This window comes from Ctenocephalides felis, unplaced genomic scaffold (genome assembly GCF_003426905.1).
Source record: "Ctenocephalides felis isolate EL2017-DRISC unplaced genomic scaffold, ASM342690v1 CF-g0.4_SCAFFOLD_01604, whole genome shotgun sequence".
NCBI classification, from domain to species: domain Eukaryota; kingdom Metazoa; phylum Arthropoda; class Insecta; order Siphonaptera; family Pulicidae; genus Ctenocephalides; species Ctenocephalides felis.
Window position 1 is genome coordinate 35,871,956 of NW_020537758.1, and position 16,419 is coordinate 35,888,374.

Here is a 16,419-nt window from a genome sequence, read left to right on the forward strand (position 1 = left end):
CAACCTGAATTATCGAAGGAGAGTTTTAATAAATGTTATAACTACGTATAATAAAATATAGAAACATATTGTTATCTACTGCTTGACATCAATCTGACCCAAGCGGGTATTGAATCTAAAACTTCTGAATCAAATCTCATATCCTAACCATTAATCCACTGGAGGGTCTTATTCGGAAGTTAAACGTAGAAAAATATACACTAAAAACAGTTATTAATTGGAACAGATAGAACTTATTAATTGATAGCGCAACATTAATAAAATTACTTCGGTCAACCAGGGACATCAATTTTAATATACAGGTTGGACCAGAACTTAATATTAGAAAAAAATATATAAATTCTAAAAATTAGAAAAAAAATTCTTTTTGAGTTTGAAAATTATGAACTTTTAAGTGCAACGTGGAGCTTTGGTGAAATCATGACCATTCTTTGCTTATTATGGTTACTTTTAATTACTTTTGTTCATTTCAAACTTTGGAACCGTAACCGTGAATAACATTTCTAGGACCACAGTTGAAAATAATTACACATTTGCCTCAAGTTTTCAAGAAATAAGACTTTATTTGTTGAACTATGAAATTGAATTTTTAAAATCGATCAACATTGAGAGATCCTCCTTAAAAAATGTACTAAAGGGTGTTGGCAAGTTTTACGAAAAGTTGTATTTAATCAGGATTCTAAAATGGTAAAATACTTATAAATTTATGCTATAATGCGAGTAAAAAAATAAAAACTGAAAAGTAGTCCCATAATTGCTAACTCTCTCAAATATTTTATGTTTCGCGAAAGCTTGTGATAGATTCCTGATTTTATTGTGAATTGAAGAGTATATATATATATATATATATATATATATATATATATATATTCATATGAAAATATTCATACTTGTTTTATAAATATATTAATTAGATAAAAAATATGAGTGAAAGTTGCAAAATAAGTATAAAAATGAAACAATTTTAATAAACCCTAAAAATTTTGTAACTAATCATGGAAATTGCTTTATTAAAATTATTCTGTTATTTATGATTTTCAGTTTTATGAATGATGGAATCTTTTTGATTAAGCCTGAAGTAATTTATTTTTGATACCTACAACTTTTTTACGGTTGATTGCTATCAATTAAGATTTCTTATACATTTCATCCACAGACCAATTTATAAAAATCGATGTCTTCCCCGTCTCGAACAAAGCCTTAACTTAAAACTTTTAACCCATAAACGAAAACTGTAATCATCTCACTTAGCGTTCCTTTTTAATTAACTTCAATTTCACCTGTAATGAAGTTTCCGTGACTAAGAAATCAATTTTGATTATATTACAGATAGCTTTTAGCAGCAGTAGGTAAATTTCTAATTTAATTAAAAACGATTCAATAAGAACTGCGGAAATGAACTCTTCATTCATCTATTATGTGATAGTATGACGGATGTTATAATGTAATTATTAGGATATATAATCGTCGATTAAGCGAAGAGAATAATATATTATATCTTTAGAGTATTAATCGATTTCATCTGATCGGTATCTGCGGCGGAGAATTTTAAATAAGATTTTCAATCATGGTGTTCAAACAAGTTAAATAACTTAAGTTTCCATATCTACTTTATATTCTGTTTGCTTATCATAATTGATTTTCAGTCCCATAGTTTTAATATTTACATTTTATAATCGAATATTCTCATATTTTAACGATAATACAGATTTTAACGATATTACAGAATTTATTTTTATAATTCGTAGTTTAAATCAATCACATAAATAATCATATTTTGCTTTTATTATTTCAAATGCACAGATGTGCATTTGTGGTCTCATTGGTATTTTTAGTTGATCAATCATTTATAGAGATCTATAAAACAGAACATATATTTTTAAAAAAAGTACGTTGGTGGAATGCAAAAACAATTGGTATTATTATCTTTTTGATGGTCGCTATTACCATTTTGACCTAAAATTACTAGTAATATTTTTTATGAATTATTATCAAAACAAATTTCAAGCATGGGATGGTTTTCTATTTAAATTCAAATTTTTGCGAACTGATTGGTCGATATTTTTTCAGCATACATTTCTGATTTAGCAATATGTTTGTTATAATATAAAAATAAATAACCCCAAGCTCACAGCATTTGTAGTTTGGGTATTTTATATTTCTGTTTGTCGAAAAATAAGGGTTTTCTAATTTAGTTTCTTTGTTGAATAATAATTCAGATAAACAGCATATAATTTCATGAATTAAACTTACGCCACACATCGTGGTAGAAAACAATTTTACTTCAAAGAAACCTGTTCTAAAACACCAGCAATTTTCATTGTAATAGAATACTCACAATTAACTTGATAAGATCTCGAATGTTAAAAGTTTTAATTATCTACTCGTGCAATTAATTACTGTTTATAATTAAAGTTTATAACTTTCATCTATTTCAATAATAATGATAGTAAATCCATAGTTTACAAGAACAAACCGTGGTCACGGACAATCAATATTTGCATGCTGAAAAGCGACAAGATAAATGATACGTAAACACCACGTTGTTTATTACTAATGAGAGTTGTATTTCTTATTCATCCATCTGCATATCATTTACTGAATAGAGATTTTATTTTGTTCAGCAACGAGAACAATTTCAAAATTTCTCTACATTTACTTTGTATTTGGAGCGTTTTGCTGGAATACATGTTATTTGAATATGTTTGCTACGTTAATCATACTTTTGAATACTGATAGCTGATTGCTGAAGATGGACTAAATTTATTTTACCTGGTGCATGAGACGTCACTATTGTTTTTATGTATTTCGTTTTACACTCTTGTAGCTTCAGAAAATAATTTTCAGTTACTTTGCCTGTCCATTTTAACATCTTTCATACCAAATTTTGAAACTTTTTATAACATTTTCTACGAAACAGAGTTCATGCTTTCGATCTGTACAGAGATCTCCAGTCATTTTATAAGTCTTTTTCATAAATCAATATGATTTTGCTCGTTAGTAGTTTCCACATTTTTGTGAAGGCCTTATTCAGGACAGTGATTATTTCCCTGGTATCTTGCACAGTATCTGTCTTTTAGTTAAAATACTTCCCTAATCATTTTCAACTGATGCCCTGAATATTTCCATTATTTTGAATTTGGCATTGTTGATTGTAATAATTGTTTAACCCCTTTCATAATGTTCGGTTTCACTTTCAGGTAAAATCATGAAGTCATATGCTTTCCTTGCTGGTGATTGTTCTTGATCCATTTTAATTGTGTCAGCCTTAGAGTAACAAAACATGATTGAAAATCAAATTATAAATGCAATATGCAGTCGTATTTATGTAATATGAATAATTTGCTTCGGAGCATAAATTTCGAAATGCTCTCTTATAAATTCACTACGTATTGACTCACAAAAATTTATTAAGAAAACCTATTGTTTACCATGCAGAGCTTATTTGAAAGCACTATAATAATACTTTATCCACGTGCGCAATTTTATGTTCGCCGCACTAAATCTTTTGTCATGTGAACTAAAATACGTACATAACCTGTATTTACAAGAACATAAAAGACAAATAATAACCCGTATTTGATATGAAAGCGTTCTTTGTTTCTGAAGTACGTGACGCGGCGACCTACGATTTTCATTTTTAAAACGCAAAGTGTACAATGTATTCTATCTGTTGTAAATACCTTCGGTAATGCTCTCTTGGGCGTATAACCTATTCAATATGTCTCGTTCTTTTCTCGATCTTGTAATAAAGTCATGCATTTTATGTCGATTTGATGTGGCAACATGATGGTGCTATGTTTGAATAGAAATTGAGACGATGGAAGTTACTGTATGTGAGGGTTTATTTTATCTCGAAGTTGCTAGTTTTATTTTTAACACACATAATTTAACATAAAATATATTCCATCATCTTATTTAAAAATCGGATTTGAAATCTATAAAAATATGAAATTCAATTTTATCGTGCCTTTGAAGATGCATATGTGTGCTACTCGTTATTTATTTCATGCGTTGAAAAATTTTAGTGTAAATAGCTTCAATAAATTTATTAGTTATAGCAAAATATGAATTTTATATTATCATACTCTATAGACATAATTAAGTAAATTAACAACTATAAATAATTATATAAATTCTAATATTAATATTAGATAATATTAATATTATTCTGACTAATGCATGAAACGAACAATTCATACGATGAGCATATTTATATATTTTGACACTGCAAATGTGAAATTCATTAAATTATGTGAAGCTTTTTATTAAATACAACATACTTTCCGAGATAGCAATTCGAAAAGTTATTCGCACCCAGTTCGCAAAGTTCAAACTTTTTACTCATATCTCTACGACCATTTAAGTTATTAAAATCTTCCATAAAATACGATCCTTTTTATAATCGTAAAAATTATTGCATTTCATATAAAATATTGCCTGGATTATAAGGCCAAATTGCCAAGTCGTATATTCATATCTTTCTAAATAAATGTCAGTTTCTAATATTACTTTTTGCCTTCAACTGCAATTTAAGAAAAGTAGTTACTGCGAAGATCAATAAGTTACACCGGATATCGGTTTTGCTTGGTTGCATCGAGTAGAAAAACATTACCGGTTTTTCTGTAGTCTATTCAGTAATTTTACAGATGACAAGAGCTTCTTCAATAATAACTTCTAACTTTCCATCATGGAATATCGTTATGAGAAATTGTTGTTGTGGCACTAGTTTCAATAATGATATTAGAAATGGTAAAATATACACAATATATACATGCTTCTATATATTGTCCTTACTGCAAGAGTTCTGCTGAAAGTGGATCCAGTGTATCGTTCACTGGATTCGATCATTTTGAAAAAAAAAACATACTGATTTGGACCACTCATTGTAGGAAAATAATGCTTTTTGCACCAAGTCATCGAAGCTGTACAGTAGATGCATTAAAAGTTCTAGGATGTAAATGAATGGTGATGATCGACAAATTGCACCACAAGAAAAATGTGAATTGAAATCTATTAAACAATCCCATGAACAATAAGAGTGAGAAAATTTCGGCAAGTTTCATTCAAAATGTTGCTCGTTATGGCGCTAAGGCGCATTGGGCATAAGAGCAAAGAATTCTCTATTGGCCAGTAGTTTTAAAATTATTTCTTTTTCCTATTTTGTGCCATTTATCACTTAATCTGATATGGCACAAATCGCCAGACATTTTTCCATTTTCACAGTCTTTTTAACGACCTCATAAGTGAAATGTATGTGTTTTGTTAATTACACATGCTATTTTAACACGACTTTTTGCGTTACATACAAATGACGAGTTACATCGTTATGTGTATTTGGCATGTTTTCAGGCGTTGTCGGAAAGGTACACGAAACCGTTGAATTTTTAATCTGTTGTCCCATTTGAAATGATGATGTGTATGTCATATATCAAAATAAAGGAGAGTTAAGGATTTTAATGATATACGTGAGTGGGCACTCAAATATGCCAGCATTTTATGATTAATAATGAGATGTTGTTTGCAGGATGAGGATTAGTTTAAATATTTACAGAACGCCTAATGCACGTATATTGTGACATTATGTTTTTCTGCGAACGAGCATAAAGTTGTAATTAAATTAACCGGAACAAATACCACGAAGAAAAACTTTAGGTTATCTTTTACAAATAAAATAAACACCTAATATACAAGGCAATTATAAAACCAATATGGTCCTACGGTCTACAACTATGGAGTCGGGCTAATACAACAAACATAGCAATTCTACAGAAGTTCCAGAACAAAATTTTATAATACATCAAGACCTTAGAATTCTGACCGTGGAAGAAGAAATTAACCATATCTGCTCTAGGTGCTAATATCTGATGTTTATCTCAAAGTTTTTAAATATTTGTTTATCCGTACATATTTTGAATATTTGAAATACGGAAATATAAAGAATATATTTCCTATTTTTGCTCGGAATATTAATTTACCTTGCGGAGAGATGAAAATATTAGAAATTCTGCAATTTTTTTTTGGGATGTTCAATTTCAGCTTTGATGTTTAGTTGAATCCTATATAGAGAACTTATTAGTTAAATTGAAATAACGGGATTGGTATTAATTTACAATTGACATTCAGACTAGTATGCTTTCACATAAGTTTTGGCTCGTCAAAAGATTTGGCCGAGCCGGGCACGACCTGCCACCGCCGTTCATTTGTCTGCATGAACGTCAATCAAAAACATCGTATGACATCAAGATGTTCGCATTATTTTTAGACTTCGATATCGACTGTCATTGAATAAGAGGAAAGTTTATGTACAGTTCAAATGATAGATGGAGAGCCAATATAAATAGTTGCTTTATTTCAATTATTTTGTAATTACCTTTAAACTTTATCGAAACTAATTTAAATTTATTATGAAACTATGTGGGCAGACTTTCACAAACTCTCGGATTGGATTTTACCGTAATTAAATACCATTTGTAACTAGTTGATTGTAAATTTTTGATTAGATTTGATCGCATTTATTTCTAGATTTTTATATTGTTTGTTATTGACTAGCTAAAGTTTTCTGTATAATTAAAATTAAAATAAATCTATTTCTATAAATTATAAATAAAGAAATTTATATTAGATTTGAAGAGTAGTATTTCAAAGATCTAACTACTATTAAAATCATATCGAGACTTCATTAGTTATAAAATATGAGCTGATCAGTTTATTGGAGCTCAACAAACACAATTAAAAATATATAGAAAATATAGAAGGTTGAAATCGCGTATATTGGTATGATGGTGCATTACCTTCCATTAGTAGTTTTGTTATAAATCAGAAAGCTTTTGGTAAGAACGCTACATAACTTTCTGATAAAACCCCTAATTTCCCGTCAATCCGATTTGGTAAACTTTGCGTTTCATTAATAAATCCCTATACTTTCTTGTCTGAAATATATAGTTGCTTTCTCAAATATTTATCAAGATTTCTATCAAACCACATAATCGTTTATATCTAATTCCTACGTACCATGGTACGAAATCAGAGTTTTGATAAAATCAATTTTGTAGCTATTTACCATAAATCGAAGACAACTGTGTTGTCTTGTATTCATAAATCGAAATGACTGCTTTATTTTCAGATAAATTTATAGTGAAGCTATATTTGAGAAGTGGATTTACATTTCTAAATAGAACGAATGTGAACGGTAGATTGCACATATAAAACTAATGCGATCGCCTTTCCTAAACGTGTTTTCCATTCAGGAAGGGTAAAAATTGGCAAGATTAATCGATTAGACTGGTCGAGTATGTGATAAAACCAGGATATGCTATTAAAATTGTACTATCACGAGAGTTTCGCATTTATTATTTAATCAGTTTAATTAAACACTTATCGACCTATGTGCGCTCGATTTCTACTCTGCCTTTTTACCAGACACTAATTTTGGACTGACAATAAAAAAAATTTAATCCTTCAGTCTTATCAAAGAAAGATTTTACTTTTTAATTGTTATAGAAATTACGACGTATAGTCGAGATATGTAACTTTGAAATCACAATCTCATAAAAAAAATCTTCAGTTCAATTCAAGCATAACGCCATGTATAAAAAGAAGGCCTGTTGTTATACGTTTCTCGTCAGGTTATTATTAAAAAGTTGTCTTTGATTAATTGTGAATAATTCAATGTAAATATAAATGTCCTTTAATTCGTTATTATACTTTTTTTAAACTTCGTCATCATGATATCTGCTTAAATCCATTAGGAAAAGATATTGATAAAATGAATTTTATTTCTGAAAAATGTTTTCACTAAAAATGTCCATATATGGAAGTATATGGTCATACCTTATTATATTCATCATTATTTAGCCATCGTTGCATATTGCATATTTACATTACATTAGAGACATTCCTAAGTTTATATGTAATTCGTTCATTTTGACGTCAAATTGGCTGCAACATGAATTTTATACGATTTATTTAACACCATTGCGTGCGTCATCTTAGTAAAATTTATCCAATGAATTTAGATTCTATTAGTGATTTTTGTAGAAATTTTAGAGTGTTTATTTATTTTGATTGAATCATTTACTAATGAAATATTTCAAGCTCTCATCTATAAGTGTGATTCTCAGAAAAGCAAATATAGGAAGTAAATTGTTTTCGTAAATTCGCACAGAAACGGTAGAGCTACTAATTTATTTCTATAAGCACTTCTGCTCATTTTTATATTAACACGATTTTTAGGAATTTAAATTGGGTAGTGAAAACCATTTGATGACAATTTGAACTTTATATAATTATTAGGTATTCATCAAATATTTGTTATTATATATAGTAGTATAATATATACTAACATAAGCAAATTCAGATCACACAGAATGACCACAAGGGTTTGAATTAATATTTGGCAATGCCTTTGGTTTCATGGATTACGCTCGTTGTGTGTGGTATTGATCAAAGTCCCATATCCACATTCAATTACACCAAATAGCTGAGACAGACTGTTCTCGCCAATTTCCTACATTTGGGTCAACATCGTAAGCATTTACTAAATTGGCTCTTTTGTGGTAATAGCATGAGATATAAAATTGTCATAATGCATTCATTTGTTTATTCGTATTCACACATCGTAAATTTGTACACATCACATTACTATAACCTTATTGATATGAGGAAACAACCTCTTGTTATGCATAATTTCCCCGATGCAGCTTCGACTTAAATATATAAGATGCACAGGTCCCATCTATGCCTATGCACTATGGACCGAATCTTTACGAGCATCCCCGAAGACAGACAGACCGAGGTTTCCTTATCGCAAAAACAGATCTTTAGTTCTCTCTTACACTGCAGATTTCAAGAAGCGAACAACAAACATACAAAAATCATTTAATCATTCTTTCTAAATCAAACCAGTGTTTCATATAATTTCTTCTGTATTACAAATTAAGTTCTTTATTTCTTATTCACGCTTATGGCACAACAAATCTGGTGGCAGTAACGGTGAGATATAACCTAAAACTAATTAATAAAAAGGCCAGTGAAAAGAAAAATCAGAAGAACAGATAAATTTGGAAGAACTACTTCGTGAGCAGAAATCCATTATTTCAAGATTGGCATTGTCGATGGTGATGGCTGCCATATTGTCTTCTTGTTAGCAGATACTAGAAAGCACGGAACGAAGCCAAGCGCTATACCTACAGGACGACGGCCATTTTGGTTTGAAAGAATTTATAGAGTCGATTGATTCATGGTTTTTGTTTTTTTTTACCAAATTCTAGACATCATATTTTTTTTCGCTTCTTGATAATATTCATTTACAAATTTTTAGAAATTTTTAGAAAATTTTACATATATTTTAGAATTTTTTTTTGTGTCACGTGTTTTTTTTCTTTTCTTGTAAAAGCATAAGGTTTTTAATTTTTTCAATTCAAACTTTTAGATTTTCAAACTTTTAGATTTCCAACTTTTAGATTTCCAACTTTTAGACTAACTTTTAGATTTTAGATTTTTAGAACTTTGAGAATTGAATATTATAATTGAGAATTATAAACCTTATGATTAAAAGATTAATTATTGTCTAATTTATAGAATTTTTATCAATTTTTTTTTTTATTATTATATATGTATTTTATTCATTCTTCAAACTTCATTTTTACCAAATTTAGTATATACGAGTATATTCATATCAATGTTATATAGAATTTAACTTTAATATCAAGTTCTAATTTTTATCTACATATTTTTACCATTTTACTAATCTTATTGTTCAAAATATAGTGTTGATGTCGAGAGAACGCGAAATTGCTGACCTTCTACTTCCAGAGCAGAGAATACTTTGTCAGCAGAATCCAATTTTGAGAGTCGAGTAACATTTAGTTTGGGTGAGAGTAACTTTGTTTTTTTTATTGCATAGTCATTACATCTAGATCTATTTTAATTCCCAAATCCTCCTTATTTCCTTTAATTCTCATATTAAAATAAAACCAAATTGCTAACATGGCCCCAGTTTTATCTTTCGAAAAGGCCATGGATATGGTACCTAGATTTGATGGCTGTGACCATACTAAATTAAGCGAATTTTTATACACATGTTCATATATTTTTGATAATATTGATCCCAGTGATCATTTACCCCTATTAAATTTTATTTTACATGTAAAGTTAGGTGGTCGTGCAATGGAGGCTACACAATACAAAACTTTAACAAAATTTTCAGATTTGAAATCATGTTTAGAAAAAATTTATTTTAATGTCAGATCAGTAGCTTCGTTACAAATTGAATTTAGTCAATGCAGGCAGGGCTTTAAAGAAAATGTTACAGATTATGCTTTTCGTTTTAGAAATATTTTAAGAGAATTAACAGATGCAACAATTAGAGAAAATAACAACCCTGCTACTGATGCTTTTTGTTCACAAATTTTAAATAAACAAGCTTATCATGTTTTTAAAGAGGGTTTACACCCTGAACTTAAGACTATTGTTAAATGTAAGTCCACTGATCTAGATTCAGCTATATCGATAGCAACGGAAGAAGAAGTTTCCTTAAATTCATCCTTAGTTTCAAATAGATATAATTTTCCAAGAACTCATTTCAACTCAAATCCCAACTTTAATTCTAATTCTAATTTTTATTCACATCCTAATTTTGATCCAAATTCCAATTTTAATTCTGATTCAAATTTTTATCCAAATTCTAAATTTAAACCAAATCCAAATTTTAGTACCAAAATTGATTTTAATCCTAATTCTAATTACAATCCTGATTCTTATTTTAATTCTAGTTATAATTACAATCCTAATCCTAGTTTCCATTCTGATATTAAACCCGAAGTACTTAAATGTAATTATTGCAAGCTTTCGGGTCATATAATTAAAGATTGTAGGAAAAGAATTTTCAATGAGCAACAACGCTCTAAAGTTAATTTTATTGAAAAGATAGATAAGCCGAACACCAGCAAGGAAGAGATTTGCAAAGCAGGTGAACTAAGAACAGTTCAACTTTCTTGTATTTCAAATAAAAATGATTTAGTTTATGCTAATTTAAATTTCCTAGATACCGAGAAGGACCAGGTTAACATGTTAGTTGACACTGGTGCCGAAATTAGTATCATTAAAATTTCCAAGTTAAAAGATAGCATAGACATTAAAACTAGTATAGAAAATAAATTTAGCATCACTGGTGTGTCGGGTAAGGCTGTAGATAGTTTAGGAAAAGCAAATTTAAGAATTTTATTAGGTGATAAGATAGTTCGACACGATTTTAGTATAGTTAGAGATGACCTCTCTATTAATAGTGATGGCATTTTAGGTTTAGATTTTTTAAAAACATTTAATGGTAAAATCAATTTTCCAGAGTCTAAGTTAATTTTTGATACTGTATATTTTAAATTAAACTTCAATTCAGAAACAAAATTAAATTCAAATTCTAAATTCATAGCTAGGATAGTAAGTAATATTAATTCTTTAGAAACATTAGAAAAGTCGAATATTAGTAAAGATGTATATATTCCAAATTTTCAAATTTCCAGAAACTCTGAATCTTCTAATTTTGTTCCAAATTCTTACAAAAATATAATTTTAGGTAATTTTAATTTAGATAGCATAGGCAAAATTTTAGATAGTGTAAGAAAAAATAAGATATTTTTAAAACAAAATTTTAAATTTAAAGACAAGTTTAAGTCAATAAACTTTGACACGCTTAGTGGTATTTTAACAAATATTTGTCCACGTTCCTTTCATACTTTCAAACAAATTTTAGAACCTAATTTTATTCCTTCGAAACTTAATCCTCAGTTGTTTTGTTCACTTCCAACCAAATTTAATAAATTTCATGCTAATCAAAATGTATATTCAGTTAATCACAATTTTATATTTTACAATTTCAATTTGAAAACCTTCATTTTAGAAGATAATTTTAATAAATTCCTATCACCAATTTTAATGAATGAACTCCATAATAAACCTCCTGCAAACCTTTATTTCCACTATGGCTATGCAAAGGATTTTAGATTTTGTTTTCAACCCTATAGTCTAGCAGCTAGTCCAATTTTATTTCAAAAGAGTATTTTGTTAAAATGTCAGAAAATTATAGATATCAAACTCTCAAAGGATTCAGCTGTCAACTACACTTTGCTCTGTGGGAAGAGGTCAGTAAAAGTTTATGTCAACAGATTAAAATCTTTTCGTTTAATAATTTTATTTCTTTTATTATACTCCAGTTTTTTGAAAATTGTTCATAATTTTAATTTTAATGTTGCTAATTTCCATTCCGTTTCAGTAAAGAATTCAGATAACAAAGTTAATTTCTATAAATTTATTCAAAAATTTAAGATAAAATATTTAATTAAGTCACAGTATCGTTATTTTTATTATATCAAAATTACTAGATTTAAGTTTTACATGTTCTAGACTTGACATTGTTTTTAGTTTCATCCATTTATATTTTATTTTACTAAATTGTTAAAATTGTGTTATATTATATTGTCACGAAACTGTCTTTTTCTCATTGTTATATTTACTATATTTAAGAATAATTGTTATTGTTTTAGATACTTGTTCCATTTATATTCTTAGTTTTTCTTTTTGCTGAAATTATGTAATTTTTTATTAGATTATAGTTTTAATTAATGATGTCTAGATGAGGTAAAATAAAACTATAATCTCATTAAGGGGGAAGGTGTTATGCATAATTTCCCCGATGCAGCTTCGACTTAAATATATAATATTAAACGACTTAAATATATGCACTATGGACCGAATCTTTACGAGCATCCCCGAAGACAGACAGACCGAGGTTTCCTTATCGCAAAAACAGATCTTTAGTTCTCTCTTACACTGCAGATTTCAAGAAGCGAACAACAAACATACAAAAATCATTTAATCATTCTTTCTAAATAAACTTTCTAAATCAAACCAGTGTTTCATATAATTTCTTCTGTATTACAAATTAAGTTCTTTATTTCTTATTCACGCTTATGGCACAACACTCTTTATAAAATATTATACAGTTTTAAATTTTTATTACGAGCACTATCAATTCCCACAAACTATTTCTTGCTATTAAATTAATGGTAAGGATTCTAATTTTAACTTGCGAGCATAATTAACTATTTTTTGTGAGATCTTCGCAGAAAGTGAAAACAATTTTGTTTAACGCCCAAAACTTTCAGTAATTATGCCTGCAGTGTTAATTAATAACGGAACGAGAGCTGATGATAAAATTACAAATGGCAATTGTTATATAATCTGCAATTATTTCTCAAAACAATTAGAATTCTTTATGAAAAATTAAACAGTAAACTATCTAATTATGTGTATACAATTTCAATAGTTTAATAAAACGTGTCAAATATTACAATTTACTTGTAACTGATTATTTTATTCATTAATATAATCGCATTGTTTTTGCAACAGCAATTTTGCTCTGATTTCCTATTGTTTGCCCATGATGCAAAATACAATATTAAAATACAAAAAATAAACTTGATAGACCACAATATTAAACTATCAGATATTCATATTTTCTAATATTCAATACGGATGCTTTTTCAAATGAAACTTTTTCGTTCTCATTTCATTTATATTTTACTTATATATTTCCTGGTACTAGAACTTTTAATGAACAGCTCTCAAAAAATATAATTAAAAAAGATTATTTCTTTAAGTTTAAACGCATAATGTATCTATCTCTAATTTAATATTTTTGTTGTCATTAAGACTATGATTGCTAATTACGCAAACGAGTCTGCATAGTTCAGACAGCTTTTAGAATTTTACTATTTTAGTTCAGCGATAAAATATATAATTATACATCGTTATAAATTTAATGTCTTACTTTATGATTTTCATAAAGTAAATAAAGTGAATTTTATTTTCATTTTCAAACCATTTTTCCATGACGGTTTAAATATTAATAATACCATTATTCATTTCTATTCCTTCTCTATATTTAACTGAACTAAACTATTTAAAAGCTTTTAAAGATTAAATTTATTTATTTTTTATTTATTTATTAAATAGGTATTTTTTGCGCACAATGAACCAATTTAATTGTTAGAATATGAATATGATCAATTTCAAGTTCAATCGCTTAATGTTATATGCTTATATATGAAGTGTTAAAATATTGACTGATTTTTTATCAGATATATTATTAATAATTTATAATAAATTTTGTGATAGCCATGACATCCTGTTTTTGTTTTATAGAATTAAATCACATTCATATTGTGGTTTCTTCTTATCTTGTTCAGACAGATAGATACTATTGACAGACAACTGTAAGTCAAGGGCCTTCTGTCATCATTGGCTACTAGGAAGGCTTTCAACATTTACAGAGAAACCGTAGTGTAAAAGTGTTGATTTTAAAGAAACTACTAATTAATAAACATAAATTAAAATGCAACATGTTTGATTGTATACATTAGGAGTATGAAGTATCAGAAAGCCATTTATAGCTACGATGCCTCATATAGGAAATGTGAGCATTATTATTCTTATCAGTTCTACCCAAAGATGCAAATATTTTTATCTAGAGCATTAGTTTTCCTGTACATATTTTTAACCAGTGGTCTTATCCCTGCTGCTAAGACACCAACTATCTTACCAAACCAGGGCCACTATAGGAGCCACCCTTCATGACGGGTCATTTTGGGGGTAGAATTTTATTACATTCATTATTTATTTTAAAAACGGTTTTTTTAGAGCTATGTGATATTAGTATTATCTTCAGCTCTCTAACTATAACGTTTGCTATTTTAATTTTCGCTTAGATGTGTCTAAGCCGTTGCAATTTCTCAGCACGAGTTGTGCTTCTAGCACGTAACGTATTCTAGGTTCTCACGTCCTGTATCAATTAATTTCCTCAGAAGGGATTTGAAATAATTCTTGCGGAAGAGAGCCTTGATTAATTACAAAGACACGTAGGATTCGAGTCCATCTTGATTGAAGAAGGGTTGATTCGATTCGAAAGTTTTCAAAGACTATAATAAATAGAGGCAGACGAAGGGATTGTGCGAAATTTGCCGATATAAATGAAATCTTATTCGGAGATTTATATTTACAAATTTTGAGAGGGTGATCAGAGGTGTAGTTTTAACTAAATTAACTATAAATAATAATAAATTTCATTGTGCTCCTTGCTGCTTTGATGCAAAGCAATTTAAATTTAGCATTGAAGGTATCTACTATATGTATCACTAATTAATTTGATAGAACTCTGTAAATTTCGGCGATATAGGCGCAAGATTAAAACAGAAATGATACAACATGATTCAATTCATGATAATTATTATCATGATCAATTGATCCATCTTAATCCCATTAATATCTATATCAAATAATACAATCAAATTCAAATATGTTGCTATTTCCTATTTTAATTAATACTTTTTATATTAATATAATTTTTAAATTTATTTTGCTTATTTTATTAAGAGATCCTGCTTCTTTCAAAAGTTTTCAGCTTTTCTCTGAATATTAGGAAAACATCGACTTTTTTATTCTAAATCCTTTATCATTTATTCTAAATTGTTATTGGTCAATTTTCAAATGCAATTACATAAAATAATTTCACAATTCGTTTTGCTGCACATAAGATGTGCAGTCATAACTCGATGCTTTTTATATTGCTATCTAAATAACAGCTGTCGGCACATAGTTTAATCGATATTTTGATTAAAACTCCAACTAGGTTATTCAATCATCGCGAAGTATTAAAAATAATTGAATTTTGATCAGTTTTATAACATTTGGCTTGAGATTGAAGAAGCAATGACAACACTGTGATATTTTATGTGTGTGCGATTACTATTTGCAATGATGGATTTGTAGGTATTCAATGAATAACGAAATTAATCATTTCAGATTCACAATAGTAATTGTAAAGTTGAAAAAGGACAATAAACTTGAGTTGTATACTGAAAGAATACCTTGAATAAACTGAAGGAGGATATAACCTATTGGCGTCTTTACTACGTAATAATTAGAATTAGCCCAGATTGTGTAATTTCCGATAGCTTTAGTTTCGTCCACATATGTGTTACTGATATGAATTAGACTTCATATTCCATTTTTTATATTTTTATATGATAATTCACCTGTACTACCACCTCGTCCTTTATATTTTTATCGATCAGCATTAACATCAAACGCATCTATGACCTATTTATTCTACTCGAATGAAACATCGTAAATTTCCTGAGTACAAATATTGTGTTCCCTAAAAAAACATGCCGATGTAGAGCGCAATTAGGCCTAACCACGTGCGATCTATAATTCCATGTGTCAAGGTTTGTTTTTTCGTTTTATTTCAACCACATACACAGATTAATTATATGAATGACGCCTACGACTTTGGCAAATTGCGAATAAAAGTCGTTTATGTACAGATGCAGTGCATTTTATTTTTAGAAACGAAAATCATAT

The 16,419-nt window shown here is 28.4% G+C and overlaps 1 protein-coding gene across 1 annotated transcript in view; it reads left to right on the forward strand.

The window, feature by feature from the left end:
• LOC113373673 overlaps positions 1 to 12,593 on the forward strand; it is a 108,144-nt gene extending 95,551 nt beyond the window's left edge. The window contains exons 2-3 of the mRNA XM_026613954.1: positions 9,772 to 11,544; positions 12,543 to 12,593. Of these exons, the coding sequence (XP_026469739.1) occupies positions 9,991 to 11,544; positions 12,543 to 12,593 (1,605 nt within the window). The 5' untranslated portion in view covers positions 9,772 to 9,990. The remainder of the gene's footprint in view (positions 1 to 9,771; positions 11,545 to 12,542) is intronic.
• Positions 12,594 to 16,419: the final 3,826 nt, after the last annotated feature.